At 47.6% G+C, this 13,118-nt stretch overlaps 1 protein-coding gene across 1 annotated transcript; it reads right to left on the bottom strand.

Moving 5' to 3' along the window:
- Positions 1–751: 751 nt before the first annotated feature.
- Positions 752–1,615, bottom strand: LOC138372683 (uncharacterized). Its single transcript, XM_069338187.1, has one exon. The coding sequence runs from the start codon at positions 1,613–1,615 to the stop codon at positions 752–754; it is 864 nt and encodes a 287-aa protein (XP_069194288.1).
- Positions 1,616–13,118: the final 11,503 nt, after the last annotated feature.

Raw genomic sequence — 13,118 nt, 5'->3', positions numbered from 1 at the left:
TTGCCCACCCACTCACACCACCATTAAAAAATTAAAAAAAAAATCAGAAAAAGACCCCATTCATGCGATAACAAATATACCTTTTCTTGTGTTATCTTCTGACTGGTTATTTAGAAAAGGAATGTTAGGAGGCGTGTTCATAACATCCGAAATTATATTTCAATAATAATTGTTAAAAATACTATTAATACAAAATATAAAAATACAAATATTTATTGAGGTAAAGTACACACATACAAGGTGAGATACAAAACGTTGATGGATGTATAGATAGAGCTAGTACATACAATGCCTAAAGCCACTATTACGCAAAGCGTTTCGGGCAGGAATGATTAATAAGATTAATGATTAATAAGATTAATGATTAATAAGATTAATGATTAATAAGATTAATGATTAATAAGATTAATGATTAATAAGATTTTGACATATAAAATGATAAATGGGTTAGTTACCTGGGAGGGGAAAAATTTGAGCTATTGCTAATATGCCTTATATGAATATATTTGATATATAAACATTGGTATGTGAAAGGTATTCCATGGCTTTCTGGCGGATGAGTAGACAGCGCTCGGGATTCGAAGTCCTAAGGTTCCGGGTTCGATCCCCAGCGGAGAAGAAAATAAATGGGCAGAGTTTCTTTCACCCTGATGTACCTGTTCACCTAGCAGTAAATGGGTACGTGGGAGTTAGACAGCTGCTACGGGCTGCTTCCTGGGAACCTATTCTAGAAGGAAGCCGGAACAAGAGTTTAACATTTAGAAAACGGAATGTCTGAGGATCTTGTAAACGGAATGTCTGAGGTGCTTGTAAACGGAATGTCTGAGGGACTTGTAAACGGAATGTCTGAGGTGCTTGTAAACGGAATGTCTGAGGTGCTTGTAAACGGAATGTCTGAGGTGCTTGTAAACGGAATGCCTGAGGTGCTTGTAAACGGAATGTCTAAGGGACTTGTAAACGGAATGTCTGAGGTGCTTGTAAACGGAATGTCTGAGGAACTTGTAAACGGAATGTCTGAGGAACTTGTAAACGGAATGTCTGAGGAACTTGTAAACGGAATGTCTGAGGGACTTGTAAAAGGAATGTCTGAGGTGCTTGTAAACGGAATGTCTGAGGAACTTGTAAACGGAATGTCTGAGGAACTTGTAAACGGAATGTCTGAGGTGCTTGTAAACGGAATGTCTGAGGTGCTTGTAAACGGAATGTTTGAGGAACTTGAAACGGAATGTCTGAGGGACTTGTAAACGGAATGTCTGAGGAACTTGTAAACGGAATGTCTGAGGTGCTTGTAAACGGAATGTTTGAGGAACTTGAAACGGAATGTCTGAGGGACTTGTAAACGGAATGTCTGAGGGACATGTAAACGGAATGTCTGAGGAACTTGTAAACGGAATGTCTGAGGAACTTGTAAACGGAATGTCTGAGGGACTTGTAAACGGAATGTCTGAGGGACTTGTAAACGGAATGTCTGAGGAACTTGTAAACGGAATGTCTGAGGGACTTGTAAACGGAATGTCTGAGGAACTGTAAACGGAATGTCTGAGGGACTTGTAAACAAGAGGGGCCACAATAGCGACAAGGAACACAGGCGAGTGACTGGGCCGGGCGTCGCCATTATGCCACGGGCAGCCATAATTCCTTCACAAAAGGAAAGGTCACTAAACGCTAAGAGGAAAATGCTACGATGGAGGAGGTACTCGGGAATACATTAATCATTGACCATTGACGGCCCCCCTCCTACACCCCCACACACACACGCACACGCACACACACACACACACACACACACACACACACACACACACACACACACACACACACACGCACGCACACACACACACACACACACACACACACACACACACACACACACACACACACACACACACACACACACACACACACACACACACACACACACACACGCACGCACACACACACACACACACACACACACACACACACACACACACACACACACACACACACACACACACACACACACACACACACACACACACACACACGATTGGCGTGAAGTCACCAGTGGAGTCCCACAGGGCTCTGTACTCGGTCCTATCTTGTTTCTGATATATGTAAATGATCTCCCGGAGGGTATCGATTCATTTCTCTCAATGTTTGCGGACGATGCTAAAATTATGAGAAGGATTAAAACAGAAGAGGACTGTTTGAGGCTTCAAGAAGACCTAGACAAGCTGAAGGAATGGTCGAACAAATGGTTGTTAGAGTTTAACCCAACCAAATGTAATGTAATGAAGATAGGTGTAGGGAGCAGGAGGCCAGATACAAGGTATCATCTGGGAGAGGAAATTCTTCAGGAGTCAGAGAAGGAAAAAGACTTGGGGGTTGATATCACGCCAGACCTGTCTCCTGCAGCACATATCAAGCGGATAACATCAGCGGCATATGCCAGGCTGGCCAACATACGAACGGCATTCAGAAACTTGTGTAAAGAATCATTCAGAACTTTGTATACCATATATGTCAGGCCAATCCTGGAGTATGCAGCCCCAGCATGGAGTCCATATCTAGTCAAGGATAAGACTAAACTGGAAAAGGTTCAAAGGTTTGCCACCAGACTAGTACCCGAGCTGAGAGGTATGAGCTACGAGGAGAGACTACGGGAATTAAACCTCACTTCGCTGGAAGACAGAAGAGTTAGGGGGGACATGATCACCACATTCAAGATTCTGAAGGGGATTGATAGGGTAGATAAAGACAGTCTATTTAACACAAGGGGCACACGTACTAGGGGACACAGGTGGAAACTGAGTGCCCAAATGAGCCACAGAGATATTAGAAAGAACTTTTTTAGTGTCAGAGTGGTTGACAAATGGAATGCATTAGGAAGTGATGTGGTGGAGGCTAACTCCATACACAGTTTCAAGTGTAGATATGACAGAGCCCGATAGGCTCAGGAATCTGTACACCTGTTGATTGACGGTTGAGAGGCGGGACCAAAGAGCCAGAGCTCAACCCCCGCAAACACAACTAGGTGAGAACTAGGTGAGTACACACACACACACACACACACACACACACACACAGTTCAAGTAGGAATGCATCGTATTAATTCCATTTTGTGTGAATCCTGATTTTACTTGAGCCAAAGACCTGATTCTCCTCTGTTAACTTGAATCTTTTATATATTCTGTCCTTTAATTGTATGTAAGTACATATTTATGTCACATATAGATGGCTCGGACGTATCACACCATCATATCTGCACTGCTTCAGGAATTACAGGACACTGATATACCCAGATATCAGACTAAGACCTGAAGCCTCCTTACACAGCAAGATATCAGACTAGGACCTGAAGCCTCCTTATACAGCCAGATATCAGACTGGGACCTGAAGCCTCCTTACACAGCAAGATATCAGACTGGGACCTGAAGCCTCCTTACACAGCCAGATATCAGACTGGGACCTGAAGCCTCCTTACACAGCCAGATATCAGACTGGGACCTGAAGCCTCCTTACACAGCCAGATATCAGACTAGGACCTGAAACCTTACACAGCAAGATATCAGACTAGGACCTGAAACCTTACACAGCCAGATATCAGACTGGGACCTGAAGCCTCCTTACACAGCCAGATATCAGACTGGGACCTGAAGCCTCTTTACACAGCCAGATATCAGACTAGGACCTGAAACCTCTTTACACAGCAAGATATCAGACTGGGACCTGAAGCCTCCTCCACAGCCAGATATCAAACTAAGATCTCAAGCCTAATTACACAGCCAGATATCAGACCAAGATCTGGTTCACCCCTTTAAACGGATACCAATCTAGAACTATGTTCCCTTTAACCAACCAATTTCCAAACTAGATCTCAACCCCCCTAAACAAGCATATACCAAATTGGGACTTAGGGTTCCACCCCCCCCCCCCTTCTAAACAGCTTGATCACTTGGGCCAGGCCACCCCCCCCCCCCTCCCATCCTTAAAGAGTCAAATACCAAAATAGGATAAATCCTGATTCCCTCCCCTTAAACAAATGTGTCCTAGCTGTGTCCTGGCTATCCTGGCTGTGTCCTAGCTGTGTCCTAGCTATCCTGGCTGTGTTCTAGCTGTGTCCTGTATGTTTTCTGGCTGAGTGCTTGTTTGCTATCCGGCTTTTTAAAGGGGCAGGTAGCCTATACCAATTTAGTATCAGGTTTGAAAAATTATGAGTTGGTCCTATTTCAATATGTGACCAGGAGAGTCAGGACACAGTTGGGACACAGTTAGGACACAGTCAGGACACAGTTGGGACACAGTCAGGACACAGTTGGGACACAGTTAGGACACAGTCAGGACACATACAAGTCATCCTCCTCATGGGTTCAAGTGATTTTCTCAATATCTATATAAATAAAAATGTAAATATTCGTTTGTTCAAAATCGTTAATCTCTAAAAGTTCTTAACCGATTGCTATGAAATTTTGACACAGCGTTCCATTCGAATACGTCGGGTTTTTATATACCTACTATATCGATGACACACCTGTGACAGGTAAAAACATGTTTTTTTAACTGTGTTTTTCATGTGAGGGAAATAGATCTCCGAAACCTCTTTACCGATTGCTTTGAAATTTTGATACAACGTTGCGTTCGAATACGCGCATGTTTTTATATACCTACTACATCGATGCCACACCTGTGACAGGTAAAAACATGCTTTTTGAGGGAAACAGCGCCATCTGTTGCACGTAAAAGCAACACGCACTATACTAAATATGTTATGATTCCATTTCAATGTTCCTGATTGTATTCATAAATTTAGTTTTCATAGATTTCGATTTATTTTAATTTGTATTTAATTATTTTGTGTGACATTGCATTGGAATTGAGCTGTGTTGTTTACTATACCGTTCATTTCGTGAATATAGTTTATTTTTCATTTTTTTATTTGTGTTTATTTCGTTTTTTTAACTGTTCTTCATATTTTTCAGTGATGGGAACATCAGATCATTTGATGTTCCCATTTCTCTGATGGGAACATCAGATCATTTGATGTTCCCATTTCTCTGATGGGGACATCAGATCATTTGATGTTCCCATTTCTCTGATGGGAACATCAGATCATTTGATGTTCCCATTTCTCTGATGGGGACATCAGATCATCTGATGTTCCCATTTCTCTGATGGGGACATCAGATCATTTGCGAACACATCAGACGAGGGAGAGGTGCTTTCTCTTGATAATTCTCTCCCTTCTTTCACATCTTTCAGTAGCTTCAGGGAGAAGCCCTCCCCCAACTGTCCACTGCTGACGATCCTCCACCAGCTTCCACCTTCCCGCCTCCGTCCCATCCCAAATTCTTATCCTGACCCCTTCCCAGTGCTGAATAGTCAAATAGCTTAGTGCTTTCCCCCGGATAGTTCCTTTGCCTTTCCTTCCACCAACTATCGGTTGATGCAGCACTCGACGCAGCGTTACTACCGGGAGCCACAGCCATCCACCGACCCTTCACGGCGCCTCACAGCTGGGTGGACAGCGCTTCGGGTTCGTAGTCCTGAGGTTCCGTGCTCGATCCCCGGTGGAGGCGGAGACAAATATGCAAAAATGTTTTTTCACCTTGATGCTCCCTGTTACCTAGCAGTAAAAAACTTACCTGAGAGTTAGACAGCTGCTACGGGCTGCTTTCTGGGGGTGTGTAACAAAGAGGAGACCTGGTCGAGGACCGGGCCGCGGGGACGCTAAGCCCCGAAATCATCTCAAGATAAGCTCCCCATGCACAGGTGAGGATTCATTCCCATGTTTACCGAACTCCTCTGCAGGAACCATTATAGAATGATCAAAGGGAGACGCACCATCACCCAGCACATCAACCAACCCAGAAGACAGAGGCACAAACAAAGTCCACTACGGGCTCACCATAGCCCGTGCTACTTGCCCCGCTCCTGTGCCAGGTAAGTCCACTACGGGCTCACCATAGCCCGTGCTACTTGCCCCGCTCCTGTGCCAGGTAAGTCCACTACGGGCTCACCATAGCCCGTGCTACTTGCCCCGCTCCTGTGCCAGGTAAGTACACTACGGGCTCACCATAGCCCGTGCTACTTGCCCCGCTCCTGTGCCAGGTAAGTACACTACGGGCTCACCATAGCCCGTGCTACTTGCCCCGCTCCTGTGCCAGGTAAGTACACTACGGGCTCACCATAGCCCGTGCTACTTGCCCCGCTCCTGTGCCAGGTAAGTACACTACAGGCTCACCATAGTCCGTGCTACTTACCCCGCTCCTGTGCCAAGTACACTACGGGCTCACCATAGCCCGTGCTACTTGCCCCGCTCGTGTGCCAGGTAAGTACACTACGGTCTCACCATAGTCCGTGCTACTTGCCCCGCTCCTGTGCCAGGTAAGTACACTACGGGGTCACCATAGCCCGTGCTACTTGCCCCGCTCCTGTGCCAGGTAAGTACACTACGGGCTCACCATAGCCCGTGCTACTTGCCCCGCTCTTGTGCCAGGTAAGTCCACAACGGGCTCACCATAGCCCGTGTTACTTGCCCCGCTCGTGTGCCACGTAAGTACACTACGGGCTCCCCATAGTCCGTGCTACTTGCCCCGCTCCTGTGCCAGGTAAGTACACTACGGGCTCACCATAGCCCGTGCTACTTGCCGCTCCTGTGCCAGGTAAGTCCACTACGGGCTCGCCATAGCCCGTGCTACTTGCCGCTCCTGTGCCAGGTAAGTCCACTACGGGATCGCCATAGCCCGTGCTACTTGCCGCTCCTGTGCCAGGTAAGTCCACTACGGGCTCGCCATAGCCCGTGCTACTTGCCGCTCCTGTGCCAGTAAAGTCCACTACGGGCTCACCATAGCCCGTGCTACTTGCTGCTCCTGTGCCAGGTAAGTCCACTACGGGCTCGCCATAGCCCGTGCTACTTGCCGCTCCTGTGCCAGTAAAGTCCACTACGGGCTCACCATAGCCCGTGCTACTTGCTGCTCCTGTGCCAGGTAAGTCCACTACGGGCTCGCCATAGCCCGTGCTACTTGCCGCTCCTGTGCCAGGTAAGTCCACTACGGGCTCGCCATAGCCCGTGCTACTTGCCGCTCCTGTGCCAGGTAAGTCCACTACGGGCTCACCATAGCCCGTGCTACTTGCCGCTCCTGTGCAAGGTAAGTCCACTACGGGCTCGTCATAGCCCGTGCTACTTGCCGCTCCTGTGCCAGTAAAGTCCACTACGGGCTCGCCATAGCCTGTGCTACTTGCTGCTCCTGTGCCAGTAAAGTCCACTACGGGCTCGCCATAGCCCGTGCTACTTGCTGCTCCTGTGCCAGGTAAGTACACTACGGGCTCACCATAGCCCGTGCTACTTGCCCCGCTCCTGTGCCAGGTAAGTCCACTACGGACTCGCCATAGCCCGTGCTACTTGCCGCTCCTGTGCCAGTAAAGTCCACTACGGGCTCGCCATAGCCTGTGCTACTTGCTGCTCCTGTGCCAGTAAAGTCCACTACGGGCTCGCCATAGCCCGTGCTACTTGCTGCTCCTGTGCCAGGTAAGTACACTACGGGCTCACCATAGCCCGTGCTACTTGCCCCGCTCCTGTGCCAGGTAAGTCCACTACGGACTCGCCATAGCCCGTGCTACTTGCCGCTCCTGTGCCAGTAAAGTCCACTACGGGCTCGCCATAGCCCGTGCTACTTGCTGCTCCTGTGCCAGGTAAGTGGAACTACTTGGAACTTTTTGTTCCTAGTGGCTGAAGTTAAAACAACAACAGCACCCTACATCAATTTCCGCCAGTGGGATGTCGACGTTTCACCCCAGCAGGCACGTCGTCAGCCAAGGAAATATACACAGTACTGATGATAATGATGCTCGTCCTTCGGAGTCGAATTCACCATGACTTCAGCATATCAGGTCGAAGGTCAGTGGCTGAGTGTCAGATGATGGAGGATGAGACCTATCTGGATCTGGGTGCTCGCCCGCACATAGGACACATGTGGGTGGTGCTACTGCAGAGGCGGAGGTTGCTCTAGCTTTGCACGCAGAACGTTTCTTCTTGGCCACTGCAGTCCGTCTATTTTCTCCCGCACGGGACCCCTGTAATGACTTTACTATTCCAAATTGGACAGTCCTGAGCAAGCGACTCGTAAGTATTGGTGTTGATGTCCAGGTCTGTGAGGATCATCTTAAGACAGTCCTTAAATCGTTTCTTCTGCCCCCCAACATAACGCGTCCCCTGGCGAAAATTATCAATACAGGAGCTGTTTAGCCAGTCGGCAGGTAGGCAGTCTGCCATGTGGCCTACCCATCTGGCCTGAGTGTTCTGTAGGAGGGTGTAGACGCTCCGAATACCGGCCACTTCCAGTACTTTGTCCGGACATGGACAAAATCGTTGTCCGGGATTTTGTCCTGCCACCTGATGTTGAGGAGTCCGCAGAGACAGCTCAAGTGAAGGTGATTAAGCTGTTTGGCGTGTCTGGTATTGACAGTCCAGGTCACGCTGGTGTAGAGAAGATAGTGATTACCACTGCATGGTAGACCTTCAGTTTGGGGGTGAGGGGAACCTCCGCTCCCAGACATTCTCACAGAATCTTCCAACGGCAGCGCTGGCGTTGGGGATCCTGTTGTTGACTTCTGCATTAATGTTCACCGATCCTGGGAGCTTGGTGCCAAGATAGGTGAAGTTGTCAGGTACCTGCAGGTTCTGCCCCTTGGAAGTAAAGTGCGGGTCCTGGTAGGGTACTCCGGGAGCAGGTTGGTACGTGACTTCAATCTTATTGGTGCTGATGATTAGACCGAGGTTGACACAGGCTTGTGAGAAGCAGTTCATTTCGTGCTGCATTATTTTCTCTGTACTGGCGTTGAGGCCACGACAACCCACCATCAGACCTGTATCTGATGGGTATTCCGTCCTGGGCAACCACAGAGGGCATCAGTGAGCGTTGCCGAGAATATCACGCTGAAGTGTTGGGGCGAGAACGCAGCCTAGCTTTACACCGCTCGTCACCGGGATGGCTTTTGACTCGTCTCCATCGTCCAAAATTTTCGCCATCGGGGAACCTGCCGGACAATCGCAGTGAATTTACCGGGACAGCCAAACTTCTCCATTATCTTCCTCAAGCCATCTCTGCTGACCTTATCGAAGGCCTTGGTCAGGTCGACGAAGGTCATGAAGAAGTCGCTATTCTGCTCTTGGCATTTTTCTTGGAGTTGGCGTGCAGCAAATATCATATCGACAGTTCCGCGTTCTGCTCAGAAGCCGTATTAGCTTTCTGACCAACCCCTCGTTCAAATAGACGTCGCATTTTGACGTATACTCAACATAAGGCTAAAATCGCCGTACTAAAATATGGTAGCGGCTCGCGAAATTGACATACTGGCCCGCTTTCTGTTTTGGGTCTTCTGGTAGGTTAGGATAAGGGCACTTTAGTACGACAGTTTCTTGACGTTGGGGAACCTTAGGAGGACGGGCTGGATACAGAGAACAGAGTGCATAGAACCTTCCTTGTTTAATGCCCAACCACTTTGGCTGGACGGTAGAGCGACGGTCTCGCTTCATGCAGGTCAGCGTTTAATCCCCGACCGTCCACAAGAGGTTGGGCACCATTCCTTCCCCCCATCTCATCCCAAATCCTTATCCTGACCCCTTCCAAGTGCTATATAGTATAATAGCTTGAAACTTTCCCCGGATAAGGTGTAATGACATTCAAATAACACTCTCCTCTTTTCAACACTGATAATTTCTCTTAAAAATGTGTTGGAGGGTGTTAGCTTAACATTTCACTTGTACTAGCCAGTTAACCCAGGAAGGTAACCCGAAAATACTAGAAACTGGTAACCAGGTATTATGAAAAACAGGACTGAACTGTTGCATAAAAGCTTAAGGCACACAATTAAAATTTATTTCGTGGTTTTGCACTGGTTTCCTGAGCCAGCTTTTCCCCCTAACGAGGGACATCGGATGTGGTGATGCTGTGATGTTGGAACATTGGAATACGTATTCACTCAATAGACAGATGTGGTACAATCCACGAGTCAATAGACAGATGTGGTACAGTCCACGAGTCAATAGACAGATGTGGTACAATCCACGAGTCAATAGACAGATGTGGTACAGTCCACGAGTCAATAGACAGATGTGGTACAATCCACGAGTCAATAGACAGATGTGGTACAGTCCACGAGTCAATAGACAGATGTGGTACAGTCCACGAGTCAATAGACAGATGTGGTACAGTCCACGAGTCAATAGACAGATGTGGTACAATCCGTTTGTCCATCAATTGCGTCTTTTGTCCACCATTTGCGTCCTTTTGTCCACCATTTGCGTCCTTTTGTCCACCATTTGCGTCCTTTTGTCCACCATTTGCGTCCTTTTGTCCACCATTTGCATCCTTTTGTCCACCATTTGCATCCTTTTGTCCACCATTTGCATCCTTTTGTCCACCATTTGCGTCCTTTTGTCCACCATTTGCATCCTTTTGTCCACCATTTGCATCCTTTTGTCCACCATTTGCGTCCTTTTGTCTACCATTTGCGTCCTTTTGTCCACCATTTGCGTCCATTTGTCTACCATTTGCGTCATTTTGTCCACCATTTGCATCCTTTTGTCTACCATTTGCATCCTTTTGTCCACCATTTGCGTCATTTTGTCCACCATTTGCGTCCTTTTGTCCACCATTTGCGTCATTTTGTCCTTCACTTGCGTCTTTTTCTCCATTGTGAGAATAATCTAATTTCTGCAACTGCACCTATCCCAGTGGTGGTCACTGTGGAGGCTGTTAAGTATGCGAGAGCAGGTATTGACCGTCCCTATATCTCAGACGGGGAGTGTCGAATGTTCAACTGCCCAACCCTCATGTACCTACCTCTCGTTTGTCCTATGTCTGTATGAATGTACATCAGAGCAAAAGGGAGAGATTCACGAAGCAGTTGCGCATGCATCTACGAACCCAGGACCAGATTCACGAAGCAGTTGCGCAAGCATCTATGAACCTGGGGCCAGATTCACGAAGCAGTTGCGCAAGCATCTATGAACCTGGGGCCAGATTCACGAAGCAGTTGCGCAAGTATCTACGAACCTGGGGCCAGATTCACGAAGCAGTTGCGCAAGTATCTACGAACCTGGGACCAGATTCACGAAGCAGTTGCGCAAGCACTTACGAACCCAGGACCAGATTCACGAAGCAGTTGCGCAAGCACTTACGAACCTGGGATCGGATTCACGAAGCAGTTGCGCAAGCACTTACGAACCTGGGATCGGATTCACGAAGCAGTTATGCAAGCACTTATGATCCTGGGTTCACATTCCCGAAGCAGTTACGCAAGCACTTACGATCCTGGGGAGGGGCCCTGATTCACGAACAAGTTACGCAAGAACTTGCGAACCTGATGCCAGATTCACGAAACAGTTGTGCAAAGCACTTAGGAATCTGGGGCCAGATTCACGAAGCAGTTACACAAGCACTGACGAACGTGTACATCTTTCCTCAATCTTTGACGGCTTTGGTTACATTTATTAAACAGTTTACAAGCATGAAAACTTGCCAATCAACTGTTGTTATTGTTATAAACAGCCTCCTGGTGCTTCGGAGCTCATTAACTGTTTAATAATTGTAAACAAAGCCGTCAAAGATTGAGAAAAGATGGACAGGTTCGTAAGTGCTTGCATAACTGCTTCGTGAATCTGACCCCAGGTTTGTAAGTGCTTGCATAACTGCTTCGTGAATTTGGCCCCCAGGATCGTAAGTGTTTGCGTTACTGCTTCGTGAATTTGACCCACAGGATCGTAAGTGCTTGCGTAACTGCTTCGTGAATTTAGCCTCCAGGATCGTAAGTGCTTGCGTAACTGCTTCGTGAATTTGGCCCCTAGGATCGTAACTGCTTCGTGAATTTGACCCACAGGATCGTAAGTGCTTGCATAACTGCTTCGTGAATTTAGCCCCTAGGATCGTAAGGGCTTGTGTAGCTGCTTCGTGAATCTGGCCCAAGGACACTGGGGATGTAGGGGTGTGTGTGGAGGGGTATGAGGGTGTCTGATGGGGGGTGGTGGTGGGGGGGGCGAATGGGGGAGGGTATTACAACGAATTTAGTATTCAGTGCTAGAGCGTATGGGCACAGGGCACCGATACCCCGAAGCCCTTGCCCAATTATTTCCACAGAAAAAGAATGTAGTTAGCAGTATTTAGTAACAAAATGGGTTTATTCCATAAACCTACAGTAATACACTGGGAGCTTGACGTTAAGTTAACCAAGAGTGCCACTTAAGCTGTACAAAACTGAATCTTAACTCAGTGCCACTATGCTGAGACACTGGGCCTCTGTACCCTCTTGCTTGGGTACAAGGGCGGACCACTCTTGATGCAAGTTGCATACGACACTTGCAGCAACAAAGGGGCATTGATCGGAGGAGTTGCAACTCGGGTATCACACAAGAACATGAATTGCACAAATAATAATGAACGACATTTATAATAATCTTTTTGCTGTTAATTGAATTAACAGTTCAGTGATTAATTACATGTGACTGAGACTATTATAATCACTGAAAGAGAGAGAGCACCTCACTAACACATGTAAGAATGAAATAACTGAATGTTGACCAGACCACACACTAGAAGGTGAAGAGACGACGACGTTACGGTCCCTCCTGGACCATTCTCAAGTCGATTGTAGTTGTCGATTGTACAGAATCGACTTGATAATGGTCCTGGATGGACCGAAACGTCGCCGTCTCCTCATCTTCTGGTGTGTGGTCTGGTCATCACATCTTCAGCCACGTTATTGTGAATGTCACAGAGTCAATATTAATCAACGTTATACCACAAGAAGGTCACTATGACCTCTAAATCCGTGTGCGATCAGGCCCCCACTTCCACCTGAACGGATTCGAACGCAGGCTGACAAATCTAGGTAGCCTCTATCTTACTATCTCTGCCCTACACCTGCTCCGAGCGGGCAAGATCAGTGATCGGTTAGTCGATCACTAAGATCAGCACCAGGCAACACTTAGAGAACTGGTAGAGATATGTGTACTTATGTTAGTGGCTGGTTTTCGCCCATTCCACATTCCCTTTCACCTCAAGCACTCCAACCGCACGTGGTGACACATGCGAGGTTACTGGTAGATGAAGCCAGTGAGAGAGAGACACACAGAGAGC

This window comes from Procambarus clarkii, chromosome 39, assembly GCF_040958095.1.
Source record: "Procambarus clarkii isolate CNS0578487 chromosome 39, FALCON_Pclarkii_2.0, whole genome shotgun sequence".
NCBI lineage: Eukaryota > Metazoa > Arthropoda > Malacostraca > Decapoda > Cambaridae > Procambarus > Procambarus clarkii.
The sequence above is the reverse complement of the archived record's forward strand: the minus strand, read 5'-3'. Positions and strand labels throughout refer to the sequence as shown.

What these genes read in the sequence shown, in the direction of transcription:
- LOC138372683 (XM_069338187.1), bottom strand. Translation starts at nt 1,615, where the DNA reads ATGGCGACGCCCGGCCCAGTCACTCGCCTGTGTTCCTTGTCGCTATTG.